This window comes from Phlebotomus papatasi, chromosome 2, assembly GCF_024763615.1.
Source record: "Phlebotomus papatasi isolate M1 chromosome 2, Ppap_2.1, whole genome shotgun sequence".
Classification (NCBI taxonomy): domain Eukaryota; kingdom Metazoa; phylum Arthropoda; class Insecta; order Diptera; family Psychodidae; genus Phlebotomus; species Phlebotomus papatasi.
The window spans coordinates 33,902,888-33,929,852 of NC_077223.1; the positions used below are offsets into that span (position 1 = coordinate 33,902,888).

The 26,965-nt window shown below is 35.4% G+C and overlaps 1 protein-coding gene across 2 annotated transcripts; it reads right to left on the minus strand.

The window, feature by feature from the left end:
- Positions 1-4,023: 4,023 nt before the first annotated feature.
- Positions 4,024-26,311, minus strand: LOC129803556 (uncharacterized). Of its 2 annotated transcripts, none has more exons than XM_055850206.1 (5): positions 26,060-26,311; positions 25,441-25,825; positions 9,250-12,156; positions 5,179-5,439; positions 4,024-5,105 (listed from the first exon to the last, which is right to left on the minus strand). In XM_055850206.1, exons 2-5 carry the CDS (start codon positions 25,816-25,818, stop codon positions 4,677-4,679), a joined length of 3,975 nt encoding a protein of 1,324 aa, XP_055706181.1. In that variant the 5' UTR covers positions 25,819-25,825; positions 26,060-26,311; the 3' UTR covers positions 4,024-4,676. The 2 variants fall into 2 exon arrangements, with proteins under 2 accessions (XP_055706181.1, XP_055706182.1); XM_055850207.1 differs by having other exon boundaries at positions 25,441-25,844.
- Between the last annotated feature and the right edge of the window lie 654 nt (positions 26,312-26,965).

The following is a 26,965-nucleotide window of genomic DNA, read 5'->3' on the forward strand; positions in this document are numbered from 1 at the left end:
GAGTCAATAACTTTGTTAATGATTGTATGGAAAGGAGGGATGATGATTCAGAATTCAGAGAACTCGTCGTAATACCTACTATTGCGGAAAAGCGTATGAGGAAAAAAACAGTCGAACATAAAAGAAATATAAAACCAATTAACAAAAAACTACATAATTCCCTAATCGATCTTACAAAAGAGTTTGAGACTTTGATTGAAGTTTAAAAAAAAAGAAAACATTTTAACTTACAGTGGGACCTCGATAGAGTCAATCTCCATTAGAGTCGTCAACAGGTATTTTTTACTCTACGGACTCCGATAGAGTCAACTTTTATTGTATTATTGAACTAATAATATTATAAGGTTTAATGTGATCTTTTCGAAATTTAAAAAAAAACAGTCTTATTGTGTATCAACGTAATGCCCTAGACACACTTACGACTTAAGCCGAGAGACGACTTAGTAGAAAATGATGGAAATGCAGTTTAACCATAATTTCGAGCATTATTACGCTAAGCCATCTCTTGGCTAATCCTCAGGTCTGTCAAGGCCCTAACACTGTGAACACAAGAAAAAATATTTATGTAAGGACATGGTAATTTTGTGAATAAATTCGTAGGTTTATTAACCGTGTAATCATTTTCCAACAAAATAATTTTCTTTACGTGATTTTAAGCTTTTTGACCGATTAAAAGTTCTCTTTTCTAAAGATTTTTTGATTAGATCTATGATCACAATGTAAGGAATTTTGAGCCATCATTAATTTGGAAGTGAATAATATTATGGCAAAAACAAAAAATATGAACTCGAATTACAAATAAACTTACATTAGATTTTTTGAGTATAACATAGTGAAGAAACTTTTCTAAATTTATTCGAACTTTTGAAGACCTTACTCTTCTTTAAAAAATGTACATGTACATGATAAACAATCATACAAATTACGCTTCTAAAGTAAACGTGTAAATTTATTTTAACTTACATTTTTAATTTAAAATATCAGTATCTCAAAAGAAAATTTGGATCAAAAATAAAAATAAGGAACAGAAAATCAAAAAATTTTAAGCATATTCATTAAAAAGAAATCGCCCGCGGGTATGCAAATTTTCATTATGCATATGCATAATGCAATTTCGCGCGTTTTTTCGGTCCCGAAAATGTGCATAATTTCTGGACTTAGTGTATTTACTAATAATAAAATGATTCTTAAAAATCATTCCTTAATCTCCCATTTTGCCTAAACACACGACTTTTTTGGGCCAGATATTAATTTAATAAATAGAATAATTTATTAAAATATTCTATTATCGTGTTGAATTTATCAATGATTTAGTACAAACATAAAATAATACAGTAGAGTCTCGCTATAGTCCATATTTGGTTTCAAATTTGACACTTGGGTCGCACAGTCCATGTAATTTTTTAAAATTATCAACGATTTTAAGTATTGAAATTGCTCCACGGCTTCCACTTTCTTTGCGATTGTGGTACTTGTCCTCGCTCTCTTCATTATGGATCACAATTATCACAACTACTTAATAAAGTTTGCCAAAAATATTAAAATAATTATGCATGTCGCATACTAAAAAACATAACCTAACTTAAAATCAGTGTTTTGAAATCAACGGTCGATAAATTGTGGACTATAGAGCGATGGCCTATAGCGAGACTCTACTGTATCCCTTTATATCAATATTTCACATTTTAAATGATTTTTTCGGGCTCCGATAGAGTCAACGAATCCAATAGAGTCAACAGGCCTGGAAATAATTGGTTGACTCTATCGAGGTCCCACTGTAATTTATTGAGTTATTTTATAGCAAATCTTATGCTTTCAGAAATCAAAGTGTTTGTTTGAAATTCCGTCATTGAAGGATCCTTTCAAAGGATCACTCTTTCGTTTCAAGGGAAGATTTTACACAACAATTTCTCTTAAAAATTGCGCGGTAGTGCTCAATAATCACTAGTGTTACTGTGATTGCATTCAAGCGAACGAAATGGTTTCATTTTCCGGTTTGATATTGTTTTTCTTTCACTGGAAAATCATCATCATTCCAAAAGATCAATTTGATCCATTTAAAAATCTCTGTTGTGATCCTTTTGGAAGTGTCAAAAATTTGTAGAAAAATTTTCCATGCTATTTTCTCGCAAATTAATATTCTTTTGAGTAAAATATTGTTCTTCAGACATGCGCAAATTGTAAAGAAAGAAAATAAAAAAAGTTACTCACTGATTTTCTTTTTTGAAAATCTAATGGAAGAAATAAAACAGTGATCTTTTTGAAAGGTTCAAGTTAAGGAACCTTTAAGGGGGCACTGTAAGGGACCCTATACTTGAATCATTCAAATGATCTTTTAAATTTAAAGAATGATCAATTTAACCCATTTGCTTTAATGAAATTGATCCTTTCAGACAATGACCATTTTAGAAGGATCCCAAGTGACCCTTTTATTTTTACCAATAGTAATCAAGGATTTCATTAGGACCTCAATTAATTTCTGAGCTGAAATATTTATGATCAAGAAATCAAGAAATTGGTCTTCTGTATTATGCTGCGATTTTAAGAAGATTCATTTATCCTTTTAACAAAACGTTTTTTTTTTCTCTTTAATGTAGCTTTCCTTCAGAATGTAGGGGGTGGGTGTAAGAAATGGGAATTACGATGTTCTGTTAAGCTGTCTACACATTAGACAAATTATTGAAATAATAGCATTTCAAAGTGACATTGAAAAGAAACTTCAATATTGAAGCGAATATTGAAACCAATATTTCAATAATTGCCTACACACTGAACAAATTGACTTCAATATTAAAACTTCAATATTAAAAGCACCAGTCTAGTCAGGGATTCATAGATCTTCTGAGATTTTCTTCCGTATTTTGTCAAGAACACCCAAAATACCCAAGTTGGTCAGAAGATTTCTCCAGCTTCCTCCAGAATCCCAGATCTTCTGGGATTTTCTTGTATATTATGTCAAAAACACTTCTGATTAGAAACAAAAGCCAAATAGAATTAATAACTTGAATTCTCACAGACTTTCAGGATTATGCTTCGTATCATACCGTAGGAGAGTTTACCATCGCGAGCAAAAGGACTGGATGGCCACAGCCACAAGCCTTCGTTCCCTCTGTAGGATTCCAATTCGTATCATAAAATTATACTTATATGAAGTGCTTTGGGCATAATGAACAAGAAAATCCCAAAAGATCTGGAATTTCCTGGAGGAAGCTCCAGGAATCCTCTGATCACAGAAGGTATCTGAAGTGTTTTTGACATAATTTTCAAAAAAAAATCCCAGAAGATCTGGGATTTTGTGGAGGAAATTCCAGGAATCCTCTGACTACCGAACGTATCTGACTGGTTTTTGACATAATATTCAAAAAAAATCCCAGATCTGAGATTTCTTGGAGGAAGCTCCAGGAATCCTCTGACTATCGAACGTATCTGAAGTGCTTTGGGCATAATGAACAAGAAAATCCCAGAAGATGTGGGATTTCCTGGAGGAAGCTGGAGTCTTCTGACCAACTTGGTTATTTTTTGGGTGTTCTTGACAAAATACGGAAGAAAATCCCAGAAGATCTGTGAATCCCTGACTAGACTGGTGTTTTTAATATTGAAGTTTTAATATTGAAGTCAATTTGTTCAGTGTGTAGGCAATTATTGAAATATTGGTTTCAATATTCGCTTCAATATTGAAGTTTCTTTTCAATGTCACTTTGAAATGCTATTATTTCAATAATTTGTCTAATGTGTAGACAGCTTAAGTCGAAAATCTTAAAATAGGCCACAAGTCTTATAATTTTTGTTTTTTTTGGGGAAATTACCATCAATAAAAGTATTTCAGTAATACTTACGTCTCTTTACGTTAAAAAATGTATCGTTGGCAGCAAGAGGATAGATAGTTTTTATTCATAAGCAATGCAGTTTTTAGCGGCCACCGCCGCCTTAGCGTTGATTACCAACCTCAGAAGCATAATTCAAAAGCAAAAATATGAACTTAATACACCAAAATTTTCGTCAATCAGTAAAAAAATAACAATGTTCATTCACAAAAATTTTATTAAAGTACAAAATTGTTCTATTAAATTGGCATATTTGAGTTATGTTTACAATTGTTCTTCAAGAATATATTAGATCTATTATTGCTAGAGATTACTAAATTGAATAAAATGTAAGACTTACATACAAAAATCATGGATAAAATAGAAATAAATGGCATAAAACGGTTCTAAACTGTCTGTTCTGTCTTTATGTGTAGAAATTGATTAAAGTATAAAGTAAGAAATGCTATTGAGAAATATTGGTATACTGGTATAATGCTATAAATGCTTTAAGCACAATCATTGTTCTTTGAAATGCAAAATATGAGGAAAAAAAATTATTTCCTTTTTGTATACAAAATACAAACCATCTGAGTAGATATTTATTTAAAAAAAAAATGTTAAATCTCACTGTTGAAAAACTTATCATTTTTTAAATAAAGTTACAAATGTTTGAGCAGAGATCTTTTGCTTTCGTTGTAAGTTTTTTTTTTTTTTGCTAAATGCTCTATCAGGATTTACAAAACAATCTCAGAAATGCAATGTTATCAACCTGAATAATTATCAACTACATTCACTTTATTACAGTATAGAACTTAAAATGTAAATAAAAGAATAAAATACAATCAGTCGAATTGATAAAAGAATTCGTTGTCATCTAAAAGATGAATTTTCACAATCATTGAGAATAAGAACATGAATCTCACCTTCATTGTCAATTGTAAGAAATTTAGTAAATTCCCTGTCATGATACAATTTCTTTGTGGAATTTCCCACAAATTTAATGCATGAGAGCAACTCTGGCTTCTCAGCAGCACCAATTTTACCATCCCATGGATTTTTATTGTCCATGGTCAGTCCATTTGTTCTTTCACTCAATTCACAACGCTCATTTCCTTTATTGCCATTGGCAACATTATTAACCACAAATCCAATATTCCAAAAACATATTTGCTCACCCAAACTGATAAGAATTTGAGGCCGGTTGGCCTCGTGCCATGGAGAAAATGCTAAATAGGTCACAGTACTTTTGTGAGATTCCAGTGTTTGTAAATATTTGAAGTTACCACCAATGTCGTAAATCTGTCAAAATGAAAACAAAAGAAAATCTTTTTTAGAATGTGATTGGGAAATTAATCCAAAATCCATTCCATACATTGATGATCCCATTGCGGAATCCCACTGCCAAAAAGTCTCTTCCTGAAGATACTGCAATGGATGTTGGTGTACTATCGCATTTCTTGGGCAAATTCCTCACTTTGGCTATTACACCATTTGCCTCAATTGTATAAACGCACATTGTTTGCTTTTTAGCACAAGTCAGCAAATATGGATGAGCATAATCACAAAAATCTAAATTTAAATCAATTTCGCAGTCGGAATTTGAAATTATCTGGTCACTGTTAACGTTTAAAATCTGCAAGAAAGATAATATTTCGTTACATTAAAAATGAAATTCTACTCAGAAAAAAAAGTTTGTAGAAAAGGAGTTAAAGATTTGTAGTTTTCTTTATGAAAATGGTACAAAGTTTGAAAATATTTGTAGTTTTTCAGCCGAATTTGTAATTTAGCATAATTACAAACTAAATTTGTACAGCTACAAATCTTGGAAATAAAGGTTTGTAACTCTTTCATTATACAAATCAAGGTTTGTAAAGATACAAACTTTGCGGTCAAAGGTTTGTAGGTCGCCTGTTTTACAAACCTTTAGCTCCAGAAAAAAATTCGGTTGCTTGTAAAAAGTTTGTAAGGTTACAAATTTACCTTCAAATCTACAAATCTTTTGACAATTTTTTTTTCTGAGTAAGTTCTGAGGGACCTATTCAACGTGAAAATCGTGTATAAAGCCAGATTATTTATTGAATTATTAACAAAAGACAAAGGAATTCTTCACAAAATTCTTGACTTTCATAAGAAAATCATAAGTATAACGTTATTAAAAACTCATTCAATTTCTTGATATAAAGTTACACAATCCTTTAAGAAAATTCTTTATCTCTCACGAAGAAGATTTACAATTGAATATTGGAAGTTTTTCACGTCAGCTACAACATTCTAAAATTCTAGAGAAATCGAAAATGTGTATTTCGAGATATTCAACAAACGATATTTCGATTATAGCGCACCTAGCGTTTGTCGAATGAAGTTTCGATGTTCTGAAAAGTTGTCTCAGGGGTCAAGAGATTCCTCATATGCGTCGTTGATGTTGAAATTCCGATAAGGCTTTTAAAATTAAATTTTGATCACCCCTGAAATTTAGGCCAGATGGCTCAGAGGGTTCAAGTTTTTGTTTGGTGGAATACTCAAACAAAATTTGATGGTATTCCGAAATGATGGAAGAAAAATTGATCTGACAATATCATCTTATGATTTCCACCCGATATTTAACCTTCGCCGAATACCGCAGTCCATATCTAGTTCCGTACACTCTTCAGAATCGTTTTCATTGCAGACAGTTTTAAGGACCCTTATAAACCTTGAAGTCCTTGAGGTCCTTGAACCCTCGTATCTGATCGCACTATAACTCAGCCTATATGATATGAATTGGTCTGAAATTTTAGTATGTTATAACTAGATGTAAAAGTTTTCGACTGAAAAAAAACGTAGGGTAGAGTCAGTACTTTTTCGCCAATAAGCCCTTTTTCGCCAATAAGCCCTTTTTCGCCACCTAAATTAAAATCACATTTTAAGAAAATTATGAGTTCGTGGAACTAGGAAATGAGTGTTATTTCGTGACCTCTAGCCAAATGAATCAGAAAACCATATCAGATGCTCCATTGACTAGATTATTTGCAAGTTAATTAAAGAAATTGTCGACAAGGTGAACAGTCACCAAAAAAATATATCAACGCTCAGACAAATTGTCTTGCATTATTTTATGTTTTTGCAGTACAGTATTTAATATTTTTTCACTGAAAGTCAATCCGTTATTAATTACGCTTTGTTCTAATATCATTTTTTAATAATGTTTTCCAAAAAATAAAGAAATACGGATGTGGTGAAATAGGGCTTACTTTTTTCGGTTGTGTAAGTACTTTTCGCCACTCATTTTTCCAAGCATTTTACAAGTGGCGCTCCTCGCGAAATTCAGTTGAAACAGCCGTAATTTTTAATTGATTTTTGTCGCAAATAAAAAATGTGCAAAAAATCATTCGAAATACTCCAATAATTGTCTAATATCGGTGTTAAATAAGAAAAGTACTGTGCCGTGTACTTTTGGGGGTTCCCGAAAGCTGCTGTTTCTTAAAAATCACTTGAAAACAAATGGCGAAAAAGTGCTTACAGAATGGCGAAAAGGTGTTTACAAGGTGGCGAAAAGTACTGAAACATGCATTGTTGCAGGAAATGTACTTTTTCAACCAGATACTCAAAAGTTCCCGGAAAGTCTCCTGGTTCAATAGATAGACAATGCTTCAAAGCACTTGTACACAAAATTTCATTTCATTTCGACAAAAAGTGTAAAAATTATAAGGGTGTCAAACCTTAAGGTGGCGAAAAGTACTTACTCTACCCTAAGCCATTTCGATTCTCCTGTCCTGAGTTATAGAGGATCAAAAATGTAATCTTAAAATGGCTCTATCTTCAGTTCTAATTGTCAGAATTTAATTCTATTTAATCTAGAGGCGCTAAAATCGAAAAATCGATTTTCAAAAATGCGATGACGATTATCTTGAAGCTTTCATTTTTAATTTCGATGAAATTTTTTTACAGCAGCTGTGGTCGAAATCTTTCCAACAATGGATCATACGTGCTTTTTATCTATATATATCTATTATTATGAGACATTAGAATTTATTTGTAGAAGTAATGAAATAAGACAACGAATTTTTGAGAGAAAATTCTGTGGTTCATAAGTCATTCAAATACATAATTTCTGGATAACGGTATATTTTACGACTCTATGATATTCAGGATACTATTTTTGTAAAGGACTCAAGTCGTCCCACGCATCCTTTTCATGGATTTGGAGGACATTTAGGAGTTTATGAAACAAATCTAAAAAATGAAGGGATAGGGAAAAGCGATGTTCCAGGAAAATTGTCCTTGAATCCTCCTCTACACATCCTTGAGTTATCCTTTGATACCAACATCCTAGGATGTACCGTTATTGATTATAAACAACTTTTTTCAAATATTTAGAAAAATTTCTTAAAGGTCTTTTTCTTAAGATATCTCAGAAACTTGAGGTGATGGACCACAAGTTTCTTCAGGAGAAATGTTCAGGATATACCAAGGAACAAGAAACTACTTATTATTTTCCATCCCAAAAAAAAGTTTCATTTTGTTGCGCCGTGTTATCGATAATTTTGTGATAATTATGTGTAAAGGTGTCTACACATTGGGAGCAATTTTCGTCAAAAATTGCGTTTTTGACAGAAATTTGACGCTTCCCCCTACAATTCTGCAGGGAATTTCCTTCAAAAAAGCAATTTTTGACAAAAATTGCTCCCAATGTGTAGAGGCCATAAGTCTCTTAGGAAAAATGAAAGAAATTCACATGATTCGAAGGCATGAACGTTTGAAGGGAGAGTACTATCCCCTACAGGTAAATGATTTACTTTTATTCTTTTTTGCTTGAATCCTTGTTACCGGTCTGTAAGTCAAATATATCGACTTCCGTTCTTCGATAACCTACTCTAAGGTCTAATTTTTTTTTAGAGATGTTTTATAGTTTCGCATTTCGTTAACCCTCTCTAAAACCATTTTTTTTTGTTTTTATTTTTTCTAATCTTTCTAATATTCAAAATAATATCCGAAAATCGCTAAAGCCATTTTGGAACTTGAACGATTATTCGGATATATGTTTTTGAGCAATGCCGGCTAAAATCCTGAAAGCTAAAATGAAAGTGGTCAAAGTCAGGAAAGCGACGAAATTTGGCTCTAACAAGCCGGGGGAAATCGTTTTAAGGCTTTTAAGTATTCGGCATTTTGGTATTCAATATTCTGGTATTCCGTATTTTGAATTTCGGAAGTCTAGCTTTCGGATAATGCCCAACGCAGAATAACTTTTGTTTAGTAAACATGTTTTTGACATGTCAATGAGAATGAGTGAGATCTAGATCTAGTCATCTCGCTCATTTTCATGGGAAATTTTGAAAACATGTTTACAAACAAAAGTTATTGTGCGCTGGTCATAAGTCAGCGGTAGACGCATTGGCAGGGAAACAGGACAGGAAGAAACAAAAGGAAATAATGAATTGAAAATAGAATTCAAAATTGTACTCACATGAAATTTAAATCCTTTGGTCATCACAAGCAAATGCTCATCGTCAATGGCGTAACAATTAGTTATTGTTCCTTCATGCAATCCATCCGTATTTGGCAATCCGTATTTGGAATTGGTCCCAACAACAAGCCACGAATTGACATATTTGATGAATTTCACTTGACTATCTACCCGGGTCAATTCTCTCAAAACTGTATTGCTGTACTGGAAGACACCTCCATCTTCATAGCCCAAAATGACTGTATTTCCGCATTTGGCAATGGCAGTGATTCTCGAGATTTGATATTGATTTGTTTGCCTCTCGGTAACTTTAATAACGTCTTTTGTGTCTAAAATATTGTATTCATGGAAAATGTTTCTTGTATCTATAGCACAAAGTATTGGATTGGCGTCATGGTCAAGGACTTCAAAGAGATGATGTTGTAACTGAATTTTTTCTGGTGATTCAGTTGTTACGTTAATCTCAAAGATTTTTGCAATATTCTTCCTACAGTCATTGCCGTAGATCACAATAATTTCGTGCGATGTGAAGACATCAATGCATGCAACATGTTCTGTTACACATTTTTGAACAACTTCTTCTCGGTGTCTGCAATCAAAGACAATAATTCCGGTTTTTGTGCCCAAAACGAGAAATTTGCCATTCTTAGCCAAGGCACTGCATTCAATTGAGGTGTTTGGGTGAACTTTGTAGATTTCCTGGGTGAATTTGAGGGCAAGAAATTCATACTTGGTACTTTTGATTTTAATGAGAACAATCCTCGTGGGAAAGACACAGTAGACTAATTTCTTCCTGAGATTGAAATGAATGGCAATTGGGATGTCTGATCCTTCAATTGGACGTCGATCAAAGCCAGTTTCGGCATGATTTATGAGATTGAAACAGTGAAATTTTCCCTCAGTATCCAATACCAAAAGTTTCATTCGTCCAATGTACTGTAGGCATTTGATGGATAATTTTGTTGAAAAATTCTCTTTTGGTGATTCAATAAATTGTCCATCTGTCCAATTGTAGGCTATTATTTGGCCAGATGCCAAAGCACACATCAACTTTTGGCATTTACCATCGAAAAATGTGTGAAAACAGACAATTCGATCATCTTGATTCATTTGAATTTTCTGAAATGGATCAAATTTGTAGGCATCATTCATGGCAAAATTTGTATGACCAGCAAATTGTCTCCAATTCCCATTTTCTGCTCTCCTCTCATAATCCCTGCCAACATACCAACAGTACAGAACGCTCGAAGCATCCAGGGAAATTAAGTAGGATTTTGAGAAAACTTCCATCTGGATGATTTCTCTTTCATGGCCACTAAAGACATTTGGGATGTATTTGAAATTATTGGTCAGATCTGTCTGGACAATTCGGTTATCTCGTTGTGCTACGAGGACCGAATTGGGCGTGAGAAATCGCAAAATTATTGGATTTGAAGTCAATTGAACAATTTTTCGCCACTTTTCGCCACAATTCATGCGAAACCATATTCTTTCCGGATACTTTAAGAGTTGTTCTCTAGCTTCCTCCCGGATACCACTGGTACCTCCAAGAGCTTGCTGCAGTAGCGTTAGATCTTTGGTCTGATAGATTCTCTCCTCGACATTGGGCAGAAAATACTGCAATTGATCAAATATCGGCAATACTGCTCCGGATTTTTCCTGGAACAACTTCAAATCCCCAATTGTATTGGTCAATCCGGACTCCCGGACTTTTATCTCCAGAAATCCAAAATCACTGAATAACTCGACAAATAAATCAAATAATTCAGCCTCACACAAATGATACCCAATAAATGTATGGAAATAGTGATCATTTGGGAAGTCCAGGAAATTTGGTTCAATCCTCTTCTCCAGGACCTCCTCAATCTTGTACTTTTCCACAAGTTCTCTGTGAAATTGTCTCAAATCCTCCTTGAAATTCCTAGTAAGAAACTGTGCACAGATAAAATGTATTCGACACATCATTTCCTGCCCTGCAGAAGTTTGAACAAAGTCCAATTCAAGCAAGGAATACTTCTCAAATTTCCTCACCAATTGCTCCACTTGAATGGCATTCATATCAAAGTATCGCATAAGAACGGGAATTGATATTAAGCAATTTGGTGGGAAAATGGCTAATTTCCTATACTGATCTGCTTCGTCATTTGTCAGAACTTTCAGAGATTCCTCCATGACATTCTTAGTACGATTATTCTCCACACAATCCCCTAAACATCTTATCCATTCCTTCAAACGCCTCACAACATTCCCATCGTAGATATTCAACAGATTCTTTGCAATCTTTGCCGCCAAATCTGGACTACCATTGATAACTCGATAAATTTCATTGATATACTTTCGCAATTCATTCTGCTGAATTGGCCTCCCAAGAGCTTTTTCAAATAAACAACAGCATTCACCTTCAGTCAAACCACAATTTGTGGACAAAAGTCTCTTCTTCCTATCACTAACTCTCGCCATGCTGCAGATATTTCTTGTTGTCACCAAAATTTTGCAATGCAAATCAAATGCATTTTGTGTCATGTCATTGGTGAGATCACTCAAGACCACCAGACAATTCCTAAGACTCTCATGCTTCACAATATTCCTCAAGTCATTTCGTTCAGCTTCCATCTTTGCCTCCACAGAAATATATCCATTCTTCTTCACATCCATCTCAATTAATTCTTTATCTGTCAATGATGCCAACATCATCACTTTTAGGCATTCCATTTTATTGAGAATCTTCTCAGGCTTCACACAATCAGTCACATTGAGCCAGAAGATTTTGTAGTTCATGGCACGAATGACACGAAAGTCACAACAGGCATCCATGGCCAGCCAACGCTTCCCGGATCCCGTGTTTCCATGTAGCACCAAATAGTTACATTGTTCAAGATTTTCTAAGATTTTCCGCATTTGCCACAGCTGCAAGGCAATTGTGTTAATTTTAATTGAAATTCTATCTCAATGCCTCTGGCACACCTTTTAGATCAGGAAAATTTCGTCAAATCAAAATTCACATCCCTTTTTTTCAAATGTTTTGTATATGTCTATCCTATTCTTTGGCACTAAAATTGGACAGTAGAAGAGACTGGGGCAAAAAGTCACAAATCGAAAATATTAAAATTCAATATCTTCCAAGGTAAATAAGATAGCGGCTTAAAATTTTTTCCATAGATAGCCTCCATAGACCTTCTTCAATGTCGTAAGTTTCTTAGAATTTGAACAAGGAATGTAGAAAATAAAAAAAATATATCGAAATTTTTAGCTCTATTTTTGAAATATTTTCCTTGCAGAAGATAACAATTATTACCTACTTATTTTTCAAAATTGATGCACTGGTGAATATTTTCTAAATAATTTGGATTTTTTGAATACGAATCCGCTATCTATTTTAGAATTTTACAAAAGTTCTTTTGTTCAGAATCCTTTTATTAAAAATGGCCACTTCTGGTAAAAAGTAACAAAAGGTATAGAGCAAAAAGTAACAAAAAGCAAAGCAATTTCTGATGTCTCACGGCGAAAAGAAACGTCATTATCATGTCTCGCCGCTTGTTGTTTGCATTGGTCAAACGATTTGCAGTCTTTTGTGTGTTTTTTTCTAAAATAGCTTGCAAAGCGCTTTTCTCGTTTTCTCACTTTTCTCGCAGAGAAAACGCTGTTTTACAAAGGTGTAGATGAATTAATTTTCTATAAAAATATGTCCTCTAGGTATTTTTTCAAATTTACGAAAGCCTGTAATAAAGCGAATCAATATATACAGTGGGTGTCAAAAGTTTGTTACGGCTTGTATTTTCAGGAAACCAAGTGGAAAAAACGATAGAAAAAAATACTTTTTAAAATTTTTCTTTTTGCAAATTGGTTGCCTGTCATCCGTAGATCTTATATATGTATTTTATAAATTATTATAAATCTTATTTCATATGAAAAATAATTGTTCGCCAAATGTTGATTATTTTTTTTGCGTCAAAAGTTTGTTACGTCTATTGGAAAAGTACCTCAAAAAGATTAAATGCGTGCGACTAACATCTTTTAATCCAGTTATATTTTAAAGTTATGTCATTTAATAAGAAAATAGTACATTCGCACTTTTTTAAAATTTTCAATGGTCAATATATGCATATAAACAAAATGATAAATAATAAGAAATAAAATGTTTTTTGTTAATTTAAAATTTAGGCCAAAATAGGAAGTTACAAAAACTTAAAAGAAGAGAAATTGTTCAGAAACACTCCAGGAATGAATCTGCGTCATAAATTTTCGGTATGGATGGAAAATCTTTACAGGATGCACATAAAATCGCCAAAATTCATTGTGATAAAATATAAGTACATGTGGAAAATGCTACTGGCCAGACCCAGGGTTTGACTCAGAAAGTTTATAACTGCATTGTAAGTATCTGTTGCGAGCGCAACATATTTAAATTTAAAACTGTGGAGTGTGTTGCCCTGCTGAGGCGACGAGGGCGCTAGCGACGAGGAGAGGAGGTAGAAAAATCAGCAGCAGCTGATAAGTAAAAGAGCGCCAATCGTTCTCTTTCACCACTGACCGCCGAGGAGGCAACATCAATCACCTCGCCCATCTCCACCAGCCCAATCCCCAGCAGCAACACCATCATCACCACCAAGCATTGAAGCCACTGAAGCCACCGGGAGCCCCCAAGAACACCAAGCCCAATGCTGAGCTTTCCGGAGTAACCTCTGCCACATCCACCTCTCCCAAATTCCCATCTCAACCTCCGTGGGAGTGTTCTCACCGGAGAACACAGGGGAGTGTGGGACATAGTCCTTGCCCCGAACGTGGGACCTGAAGGAAGGAAGGAACGGAGGGAATAGAAGGGAGGAATAAAAGATTTTTCCCAATATTTTGGCGCCCGACGCAAAAGGAAATCGTGAGTAGATTTTCAAGTTTATCCCATGGTTAATTTGCCGGTTCCCCAGAGTTCATTGACCTCTTATCAGTGCATTTTTGGTGATTTTTGCAACTCATTAGGAGTGAATGCGATTGACCTAACGGTGGGGTAATAAAAAATTTGGCGCGTGGAAGAGAATGTTAATTTGTTACTTGTCGTCGTGTAATTTATTCCGTATAATATTCTTTGTAATTTTCCGTTGGAGATTTTTTTTTCTTTCGTGATTTATATCTCCATTGGGTGTAGTTTTCTGGATTTTTCATCCATTTTCTCTGGAATAGGAGTGTATTAGGATATTTTTCTTTCTTTTTTTCCCTTTTTGGGAGATTTTTTTTTCTTTTTTCGGCTATTTTTACCCTCTTTTGGGGAGTTCTCTGTTAGAAATGGAGGATTTCAATCCAAAATTTCTCTCAGAAGAACAACTGGATTGGGAATTACAGGCCAGGGGAATTAAATGGCTAGCTTCATTAGAAGAAGCCCGCGATCTTTTAAAGGTTGCTATTGCTGGCGGAAACCCTTTATTTCCCGTTGAAGGCGATGCTAAAAAAATTAGGGATGACACCTTACAAGTTATTAAAAAATTTAGAGAGCAAGTAGGGAATATCGAGGTCCTTTTTTCGAAGCAAGCTGAGATTTTCACAATGTTTCAGCACATCGAAAATAAATTAAAATTCACATCAGACCCTCGAGATCCCAAAAATGCCCTTTATGGTCCTGCTCTTGCTGAACTTGCAAATTTTAGGCAACAGTTCAGGGAACAGTTGAAGAATTATGCTGCCTCGGGAAAAGTGGGGGGTGCTATTCCTCGTCCTGCTTCACCTGTCCAAAAGACTAAACGTCTTAAAAGCCCAAAAAAGTCCCTATTTTCGGACTGTTATGTCCAGGAGAAGAAGAAGGTACCATTTGAGAAGCCCACATCTAAACTTTCTGCCTCCAGTGAGTCCTTTGTCCCAGAATTTCTTAAGCACCCACATCTGAACCTTTCGCAAGACCGTAGGGATACTTTCGACATCCCAAATATTGGATCCACGGTGTCTCAGCCTCAAGATAGGCCCCAATCCCAATTTGTTACGGTTGAGCAATTTAATGTTCAGAATGCTCAAATAAAAGGTCTTGAGAATATCCTGAAAAATATTCAGGATTCGATGGAGCAATTGAGACTCTCATGTGCTGGTAGAAGATCTCGATCCTCCAGCAGATCCAGTTCTGTCCATTCTGGGGAATTTAGGGATTCTCAACCCCAAAATTTGTCACGCCACTACCCGTTTCCTACACCAGCTCCACGTAGATTAAAACCCCTACAGTTAAAGGACTGGGGAATTAGGTTCTCTGGTGACCGCAAGGGGAAAAAGGCCAAAATCTTCTTGCGGGATGTTGAGAGAATGGCCATGATCCAGGGCGTTTCTCTGCAGGAGGTGGTTTGGTCTATAAGACTCTTACTTTCCGATGGGGCTGAAACGTGGTATGATTCCTTTTCGGAATATCTTTTAAGTTGTACGTGGGAGGAGTTTCGCGAGAAATTTCTAAGTGCTTTTTGCAATCTTGAGAGCGATTTCGCTATTAGGAAGAAAATTGAGGATCGAAAGCAGGGGGTGGGGGAGAATGCAGAAGTCTTTCTTGCATCCATGTTAGCTCTCTTCGAGGAGCTGGATGAAGAAATTTCGGAAGTCGAGAAAGTTCGTCTTATCCGTAGAAATCTCCATTACTCTCTGTCTAATGCTCTTCTTCTATATGAAATCCCAACATTAGCGGAGCTATCCCAAAAATTAAAACTTATTGAGAGGAACCGCTCCTATGCTTTTCTCGATCGTCCCAGAAATGTGCGATTTAATGAGATAGGGAGTTTTCAGGAATCATCCACAAATAATTCAGAGTCCCTGGCCAGGACTTCTGATCAAAGGGGGCGAAGTGGGGGGAACAATTCCTCATCCTGGGGCAATTCCAGGCAATCTGGAAGGGGTGGGGGGAGAAATTCCTCTTCACGTGATAATGGGCGGAATGGGGGGCGAAACACCAATTCTTCCTCAATTCAGAGACAGGGTGGGGGGAGTAACTCATCCAATGGTGCTGAGGGTACTTCTCAATCTTCTAATTCCAATCCTAATTCCAATCTCAATTCCAATTCCAACCCCAATTCACAATCCAGAAAAAATTCTTGTATACATTGTAAGAGCAATTCCCATAATGTTAGAAGTTGCCCAACAAGACCCAAATACCTTTGTTTCAAGTGTGGTAAGATCGGCACTATTTATGGACTTTGTCCAGTTTGTAACCCTCAACAGGGGGAACCCAATGCGACCCAGTAGTAGACAGAGAGTCTGAGGTCGCGGAATCTCCAAAAAACCTCTCTATGGATGATTCCAATGACCAAGATCTCATTTCTTTTGTTGATACCATTAATGTAAATTCAAATACAGTGGGAGATTTAATACAATTTGAGTCAGACAATGAGTCCTTAATTTCTGATGATTCTGTCCCTCCCTCAGAGGTAGAATCCTTTATTATATACCCTAACGGGGAAAATCGTCCCTATATTAAAGTTAAAATTTTTGACATTGAGGAGGCTATGGCTTTATTGGACAGTGGAGCGTCTCAGAGTATATTAGGATGTGGTTGCATGAACTTAGTAAAAATTCTAAAATTAGTCCCAAGAACTTCGAATATCGTTGTGCGTGTAGCCGATGGTTCAACTTATTTATCCACCAAAGTAGTCGATTTAATGATAACTTTCAATGGTAGAACAGAATTGATTCCCACCCTATTAGTCCCTGAAATTTCCATACCCTTTACTTTGGGGATGGATTTTTGGCATGCCTTTGGCATACAACCAGTTTTGTTGAATGCACTTTCAACAGTCCCTGATTCCCAGGATAAGCAAATTCTGCTCTCCCAGTCAGAACGACTGGAGTTAGAAAAATCCATCAAAAACTTTTTAATCACTACTGAGGACTTTTTCGGTTGCACGGATATTTTAAAGCACACGATAGATACTGGTGACAACCCTCCCGTAAGGAAACCATCTTATCCTGTCCCATATCATCTTCTTCCCGCAGTGGATATTGAAATTCAGAGACTGGTTAGGATGGGGGTACTTCGGGAAGTTTCTTTTTCTCCATGGAACTCACCTCCTAATATTCAAATGAAGAAATCGGGCAAAATTAGAATTTGCATTGATGCTCGAGGTTTAAATAAAGTAACAATAAGAGATGCTTATGCTATTCCAAATCTTGAAAGCATTATTAATCGTATAGAAAGCTCCAAATATCTATCATCCATTGATCTGAGTGACGCATTCTTGCAAATTCCGCTCGATGAAGAATCTCAGATCAAAACTAGTTTCGCTATCCCAGGACGAAAGATGTACTGCTACAGAAGAATGCCTTTTGGCTTAGTAAATAGTCCTATGACGATGGCGAGACTGATGGATATGGTTATTGGATGCGACTTAGAGCCCAATGTCTTTTGTTTTCTGGACGATATCATTGTTCTCACTCAAGATTTTGAATCCCATTTGAAAATTTTAAATGAGGTCGCTGGTCGTTTGAAAAAAGCCAATCTTTCCATCAACCTGGAGAAGTCTAAATTCTGTATGTCAGAGTTAGACTATCTGGGGTACACTTTAAGCACTCAGGGTCTAAGTACAAACGATGGTAAAGTCCAAGCCATCTGCAATATTCCTGTCCCTAAAACACCCAAGGCATTACGTCAGTTTCTCGGTATGGCAGGATGGTTCAGGCGTTTCATCCCAAATTTTGCGAGTATTTCGGCTCCTTTAACCGACCTTTTAAAAGGTAATCCTTTAAGGATTGAATGGTCTCCGGAGGCCGACCGTGGCTTTTCGGAATTGAAGCAGCTCCTTGTATCTGCCCCTATTTTAAAACTTCCCGACTATTCTCAACCCTTCATAGTGCGTGCTGACGCTAGTGATGTTGGGGCGGGGGGAGTCCTTGTTCAGGGAGTAGGTAATGAGGAAGGAGTTATTTGCTATATTTCGCGAAAGTTCACGGCGGCTGAGCAGAAGTACTCTACTACGGAAAAAGAAGCCTTGGCTTGTCTATTTTGTCTTCGAAGGTTTTCGCAATTCTTGCTTCATACCAAGTTCACTTTGGAGACAGATCATTCTGCACTCCAGTGGATCTTATCCCAGAAGCAAGCCCGTGGTCGTATAGGAAGATGGTTGTTGGAATTTCAGCAATTTGACTTTGACATAGTCCACCGTCCCGGTAAAAGTAACGTGATAGCTGATTTCCTTTCACGGAACGTTAATACCATTTCGACCCGGGAAGATAAATGGTATGCGTCCCTATATGACCAAGTCTCGAAATCCCCGAGCAGCCTTCCGGAGTATAAATTAGAAGACGGCCGGCTTTACAAGTATATCCGCTATAAAACTCCTTTAGGAACTTATAGTTTTAGGTGGAGATGCTGTGTCCCTAAGGGTGAACGTCAGGCCATTTTGCAGAAATACCATGATGATCCCACTTCGGCACATTTCGGGTTCTTTAAAACTTTCCGCAGAATTACGGAATATTTTTATTGGCCTTGCCTTCGCACAGACGTGCGCAATTATATCCGTAAATGCGAAACTTGTAAGAAATCTAAGGCCCCGAATTATGATTTAACACCTCCGATGGGTAATCATGTAGTTGCATCACGTCCCTGGGAACATCTATCAGCCGATTTTATCGGACCTTTAGTACCTAGTACTATGGGCCATCGCTTTATCTTGGTCTTGATCGACAAGCTGACCAAGTATGTCCTTTTATATCCTCTTAGAAATTCTACTGCAAACTCTGTTATCAAAATTTTGTCTCAAAATGTCTTCCCACAGTTCGGAGTCCCTCGTGTCCTTCTGACCGATAATGGTAGTAGTTTCAAATCCGCTCAACTTCAGTCCTTTTTGAGAAATCTCGGTGTTGCCCAATGGTTTACCTCAGGGTATACCCCACAAGCCAATCCTACTGAGAGAGCAAATAGGACTATTGTTACTGCTATCAGGTCGTATATAGGGTCTAAACACACAAATTGGCCAAAATATTTAGCCGAAATAGGGATGGCTATGCGATCCTCGGTACACGACACTACACAATTTTCTCCGTATTATTTAAATTTTGGGCAAAATATGATTTCACATGGGGATGAGTATACGCATTCCGATGCTAATACGATTCCATCGATCGAAGAGAGGATAAAGGAGTTAAAATTGGCCAGACAGAAGGCCATGGATAGGTCGAAGAAATGCCATGAGTCGTCTAAAAAGCGATACGATTTACGTAAGAAGCCGGGTAGATTTTCCGTGGGTGACGTGGTCTACAGGCGATCCTTTGTGTTGTCTGATGCCAATAAAAAGATTCAGGCGAAATTTTGTCCATGGGTGAAGAGCAAGGTGTTGTCCGTTCACGGACAAACTTACGAGTTGGAAGACCTGAACACTCATCGCAAGGCAGTATTCCACCGTAAGGACATCAAGCCAGGTTAAGGGATTTTTGCCAGCAGGACGGATTATTTTTTTGGCAACAATATCGGCATCGTCACTGGAACTTTCTTTTGTATCTAACGTAACTTGATTTTTGTACGGGTGTATGAGCGGGTAACGTAGAGAGACCATATTATTAATTTTATTTAATTTCTATTTCTTGTGAACGGAGAAATTCATAAGTAGGCCATCGTTCATTATGGATAGACCTAAATTAAAATTATGGTCGTTCGCCTTTAGGTGTTCATTTTGATCGAGATGATTGATACAGATATAGCCCAGCCTTATGCTGAAGCGAACTATGTTCGGCTATTTCAATCATCAAACTGTTATCCCCTTTTAAGACACATTGCTAGCAGTGTCCCTTGGGAATTTAAAGTGAGTAGCACTTCTTGCTGTTACTAGTATTTTGATTCGGTATTTCGTCAAGACGACAAAACCAATCAATTTTTATTGGCCAACACTTTAATTATTTTTCTCCTTCGTCAGTTTTGACGTCACATATAATTTCGGACACCTTAATTCGATTATCTATTTTATTTTACTTTTTTTTCGATTGGGATGCACTGAATTTGGTCGCGATTTGTTTCCCATTTCTCTGCAGTTAGAGGCAGCCACATTTTTCTGATCGGGATGTAGTTTCTCGAGTAAAATTTTATCATGTTCAATATTCGAGGCAATAGGGCAGTGTCGGTGGAAAAAGGGGTTTTCTCTTTGCCCTTCAGGATTTCTCTTTCCCCAACATTGTAATTCGGCTGAGACTCTCCTTTCCGCTTCTACATTTTTACGCGGAATGCTCTTCAGCGGAATAGCTGAAATCCTGATCGGATTATAATGGTGCTGAGGCGGGAGATTTGGGGGGATAAAATCGTGACCATTCGTGTAGAGTAATTCCCTATTAGATCATGTATATTAATGATCCGCCTTGGTGATCGAAATGGGGTGGTCCTTAGTAATAATATCTTATTCTTTTGAAAGTATTTACACACACTTTAAACTTATAGTTAAGTTATTTCGCTGGCGCTAATAATTAGGTCGGCCTATCGATGCGAAATCCTTAACATTTTTGACTTATAACTATTAATTCTAAATTTTACTTTTTTCTCTCGAAATTGTTACTCTCTAATACTACTCATTTTGTTTTGCTCTACTACTTATTAATTGTTATTGTTATTAATGAGATTTGTTATATTTTGTTTTTTTTTGAGATTGTGGCTTATTGCCCCCTGGGGGGTTCGAAATCTTTTTTTTTCTCTTTTTTTTTGGTGACCCCGGGGTGTGTGTTGCGAGCGCAACATATTTAAATTTAAAACTGTGGAGTGTGTTGCCCTGCTGAGGCGACGAGGGCGCTAGCGACGAGGAGAGGAGGTAGAAAAATCAGCAGCAGCTGATAAGTAAAAGAGCGCCAATCGTTCTCTTTCACCACTGACCGCCGAGGAGGCAACATCAATCACCTCGCCCATCTCCACCAGCCCAATCCCCAGCAGCAACACCATCATCACCACCAAGCATTGAAGCCACTGAAGCCACCGGGAGCCCCCAAGAACACCAAGCCCAATGCTGAGCTTTCCGGAGTAACCTCTGCCACATCCACCTCTCCCAAATTCCCATCTCAACCTCCGTGGGAGTGTTCTCACCGGAGAACACAGGGGAGTGTGGGACATAGTCCTTGCCCCGAACGTGGGACCTGAAGGAAGGAAGGAACGGAGGGAATAGAAGGGAGGAATAAAAGATTTTTCCCAATATATCTCTGATAGTGACCCCATGATATCTGTTCCAAAAATTCAGAGTCAGTTGGTTACCGAAGGCATACAGGTCGCTACTGTTACAAAAGTCAATATGAAATTCCAAAAGATCGTGAGAATGTATTACTGGTCCTTAAAATTTCACGGGTAGGCAAGACTAATGTGGTTAAAATGTGTTTAACGTGTTTTAAGTAGAAATACAACTTTTTAGTCATATTGAACTTGCTTACCCATGAAATCCCGTAAGTCAGTCAACCATTCTCGACATTTTTTTCAATTTCATCTTGATTTTTGTAATAGTAGCGACCTGTATGCCTTCGGTAATCAACTGACTCTGAATTTATGGAACAGATATCATGGGGTCACTATCAGAGATACTTATAATACAGTTATAAAGCATCTGAATCAAACTCTGGGTCTAGCCAGTAGTGTTTTCCACATATACTTATATTTTATCAACATAAATTTTGACGATTTTATGTACATCCTGTAGGGATTTTTCATCCATACCGAAAATTTATGACGCAGATTCATTCCTGGAGTGTTTCTGAACAATTTCTCTTCTTTTAAGTTTTTGTAACTTGCTATTTTGGCCTAAATTTTAAATTAAAAAAAAAAAAACATTTTATTTCTTATTATTTATCATTTTGTTTATATGCATATATTGACCATTGAAAATTTTAAAAATGTGTGAATGTACTATTTTCTTATCAAATGACATAACTTTAAAATATAACTGCATTAAAAGAAGTTAGTTGCACGCATTTCATCTTTTTGAGGTATTTTTCCAATTGACGTAACAAACTTTTGACGCAAAAAAAAATCAACATTTGGTAAACAATTATTTTTCATATGAAATAAGATTTATAATAATTTATAAAATACATATATAAGATCTACGGATGACAGGCAACTAATTTGCAAAAGGAAAAATTTTAAAAAGTATTTTTTCTATCTTTTTTTCCACCTGGTTTCCCAAACATACAAGCCGTAACAAACTTTTGACACCCACTGTATATGATAATACCCAATGTCTGGTACTATTTGCCTCAGCATTTTTGAGAATGATCACCAAATTACCTTTTAGAAATTGGCTCAATAAATATATTTCCTTACAAAACAGAAGAAAATGACTTTCACAGAGTTGTAGAGCGGTAAATTTCCTATAAAACTGCGCTAATTAGAAAGTTTTGAAGCGCTCGAGTAGCTTGTAAAAAAATAAAATATCCGTTTTGTGACTTTTTGCCCCAGTCTTCCCTACTATATTTAATTCGTCGTGATTTTAAAAAGAAGAAAAAGAGTGCGAAAGAGAAGCAAAGGCATATGCGAAACCCGCGAAACGTTTAAAAAAAGAGAGGGATACGAATTTCGATTTCACAAAATTTTCCTGATCTAAAAGGTGTGCCGTAGCCATAAAGACTTTTGTTGAAAGTGAATTATGCAAAAATCTTGAATTATGCAAAAAAAGCAGAAGATCAATTTATTCGCCAACTAATTAATTTCTAAACATGTTAAAGTGAATTTAGAAAATGCAAGCCAATTTAATTCTACCTTCCTTTCTTCAGAGGTTTATGTCCTTAATAATAAATTTATAGTAAACCCATTTTTTTCGATCCAAGGAAAGTTTGTAAATTTGACTTTAAGAATTTTACATGGTTCTGAAAGAATCACAAGGTATTTTTAAGTTTGGATTATAAAGGTCTGATATAACTAACTCTCTTCTTAAAGCCATTGGTTTCAAACGCCCAAATAGACTCATCATGATCATTGATAAGATAACATTTAGCCTGAAAATTTATCACAAACTGTCATATACTGAGGGCTTAGAACGCTTAGAACTTATAATCACTAGAATCATATATTACGCCTTTAAGGATGAAACATTTTTGACTGAACCAAAATCAACAATAACAATGGAACAAGTAGGGTGGAGTCTACACTTATGGATATTATATACACTTATGGACAACGCAAATGTCTTCAGTTATTACATAGATTTCGAAAAAATTTAAAAAAATTGTTAAATACATAATAAACTAATAATTTTATAACTTTTTGAAATCTGTTTTACGTAAGAACTTAAGATTTTTGCGCGCTTTCCACAAATGTATAACATCCATAAATGTATACTCCACCCTATACAATAAAAATAAATACAAAATTTGTAAAACGTCTTACATCTAACATGGGAAAGTCCAACAGAATATGATTCAGAGTATTTTTTGCCTTTATGGACGATAGGAATAAAAATAGCCCGATATAATTTCCACTCTATTGAGTAATATTATATATACAGTTGTTATGCTTTTCTGCACCAAAAAGGTTTTTTTTCTAAAAAAAAAACATGCAAAAATAATAAATATTATTCATCAATGCGGTAATTTGAAAATTCTTTATTTTTGTATTTAGGGTAAATGCTCATAATTTTGTCCAGTCTGCTTATAAGGCTTGATGTTCCAAGTTTGAAGTGCGATATTTTCAATACTAATTGACTGTTTTTGTTACTCTCTTTTCAGAAGGATAGTTTAGAAACTTGAAAAGCTATTTATCGTTTTATTTTTACTAAAATTAGTTTTAATACGTTTAAAAGTGAATTGATATGTAGAGGTGAATTTGACTCTTATTTTGGACAACTTGGTTGTTAATTTTTACAACTTGGCTGTAAATTTGGACAGCTAATCCGCCTCAACAGGATGCCCATTGTTCTTCATTTCATGAACCAATTTTACCAAGTCCTCTTGAGTTGAGAGATGATGCTTCACACGAAAAATCTAATTCACAAGGCAAATCTCAATTCAGGTCAAATGTACAAATCACTACTAACGTGAATCAACACAATTTTCAATGAATATTTAATAATATCACTCAAAAAAAGCGAAGAAACTTTGTTAGTACTTTATCACAGCTAAATAAGACTGAAGTAAACACGGAGTTCTGTCATATTTCTCGTAAACAATTGCTCATATTGAATTTTCAACAAAGCAATTTCAACTCAAATCATATTCAAAATTTAACGTATTTAGTGTTAAAATCTTCCAAAAAGAACAAATATTTAGATAAAATTCATTATTCATCAAATATTGGAATAAGAATCCATCATTTTAATCAATTTATTTTTAGTGTCCAATTTTATCCTCAAAGTGTCCAAAATAAGAAACTGGACAAAATTATGAGCCTTTCCCCTAAATATTTTGTCGTGTGCAATTTACTACGTAGCAAATAGCTGGATATTTGCAAAAAAACTATCCTTCCTATTAATACCTTCTACTTTACTGTTACGTACAATTAGAAGAAATAACTTTTGGTAGCTATGAAAAATTTCTCTATTGATCACGGGTTCTTTGCTTAAATTGCCTTTACAGAGGTAATTATTTACTGCCAAATTTTACAGGGTAATTATTCTGTAGGATTAGCCTGAGTCTATTTGAGACCTTTTGGATATTTGCGATGCAATATTTTTTGTATCACAGAAAGAGGAAAAGTTAACTAACAATAAAATAAAAAGAAAAATAGGCATAATCAATTTTCCATTGTTTTTGCATTTAATACCATAAAAAGTATTTTAATTCCATAGCGGTAATGTAATGTATAAAATTTCGAATGTTTTCAAGCACTAACAAAACAGAGAACGCGATGAGAATGAAATATTTGATTAGAATTAATATTTCTACACGTGAATAATGCTTAAAAAAATCAACAGCTTTTATCTGAATTCCCTAAGTACTTTTGATATTTTTTTTATAATCCTAAATATATTATTTCTATAGAAAGGAAGAAAAGATTTAAATAAGTGAGAGAAAATTTGTTTTTTCGATTCAATCATTCTGAAAGAGATAAAATCAGTCTATTGGCCTGCATTTTTTAAATCCATTTTATTAATTGACTTGATTCCAAGAATGGCGTATTATAATTATTTAATTTGTTAACGGTAAAGCTTATAGTTAAGTCGATCAGATAAAATTGTTAGTCATAGATTTCAAATTATTTAATTCATCAGACTAAGCATTTTTTCCTTAAAGAAAATTATATTTGAGACAAAAAGAAATAGATGTAAAAAAAGGTATTAAATGACTCACCAAGTCAGTTCGATAAACTACTCCAGAACGATTGTTAGGAATATTGCTCTCTCTGAAGCATTTTTCATAAGCCCAGAAATTCTCATCGCTGATCACAGCTTGGTCAATTTTCTCACTGAGCCAATCGTAGTCCTTCAATAGGACCTGTTTGAAGGTTTCAATTTGATCCTTGTCCTTTTTGTACATGAGCAAAAAGAGCATCTTTTCCGTTCGTTCCTCCTCAGTGACTTCCTGCATAATGCTCCGACATTCGTCTGCATTGAAGACCTTGACTCTTTCCATCTCCTTGGCAACATCCTTGAAGCAAAAGTCCTCGTGGAAGTCCTTCTCCACCTGCAAAACCATCCTGCAGGATTTTGAGAGCTTGTGATAGCCCATAGTGTGGCTGGAAATTATATGAAAATCTTGGGATGTCGTTCAAATGAATTGCGTAATGTTCAAGAAGCAAATAAAAGCGTCATATTTTGCACCTCTCGAGAGGTTAATGGCCCAGACGACACGCGTGTTATGGCTCAAGGTCAGGGCTTTTTTCCCCAAAACAGGTGGTTATTGAGCAGGTAATATTTTAAAGAACATGCTCAGATGCATTCGCAGTAGTTAGACAAAAGAATATACTTACATTTCGCGGTAAAAGACACAATGCACCAGGGAGTGCAAACAAAGAAATAAACGAAGGGGATTGCACTAAAGAATTGGCAGTGTTCTAAGAGTTCCCATACAGAATTCACATTAAATCACGAATTACTGAAGACATTGATCACAAATTACATTGGGAAGCTCCATTTGAAGACAATTTACACTTATTTTAACCAATTTATTTACGGACGGAACACACACTGCACCTTGCCTTCCACACATTCGCCATCGCACTATCTGTGGAAACTAAAGCAAACTGTGAGTTTCGCTCGATGCTGTGAGTTCATATTCAAATTTTAACGGAACATTTTGAGAATTGCCTATAGGGGATAGCGCGCTACTTTCGGACGATTTCAGCTTCGAACACTTCATTTTTTAATGTGTTTTAAATGATTTAGGGTAAATGTCCTGATTCAAAACAATTTCCAGACACTTTAACTTTGACAGAATATTCATCACATTAAGATTTTTCTGAAGAAAATTACATAAATAAGCTCCTTGGCTATTCTAGAATTTTCTGTTTAGTGAAAATTCTTTAATATATGAAAACTTCTTAAATACAAGAAAAATACACGAGTGCAAAATGCTTCTATTGGAAACAAATTTATTCAAATGGAGAAAAGAAAAATTTTCTAATTGGAGACAAACAGTGCGTTGGCTCGATCACAACTTATTTGACAAGGCGAAGCGTGGTATAAAATACGCCGAAAATGGAAATTTTCGTATAAAATTTTTCCAAAAATCCAAAATTCATTTTTTTTTTCAAAATCTACTAAGTGCGATTTTAACTCATTAGCTAACAGGAAATATTTTGTTATGTAATCTTGAGATGAATTTACTCTGAGTGATCTTGTTCACTCCAAAATAAGTTTTTTTTTCAAAAAGGTCT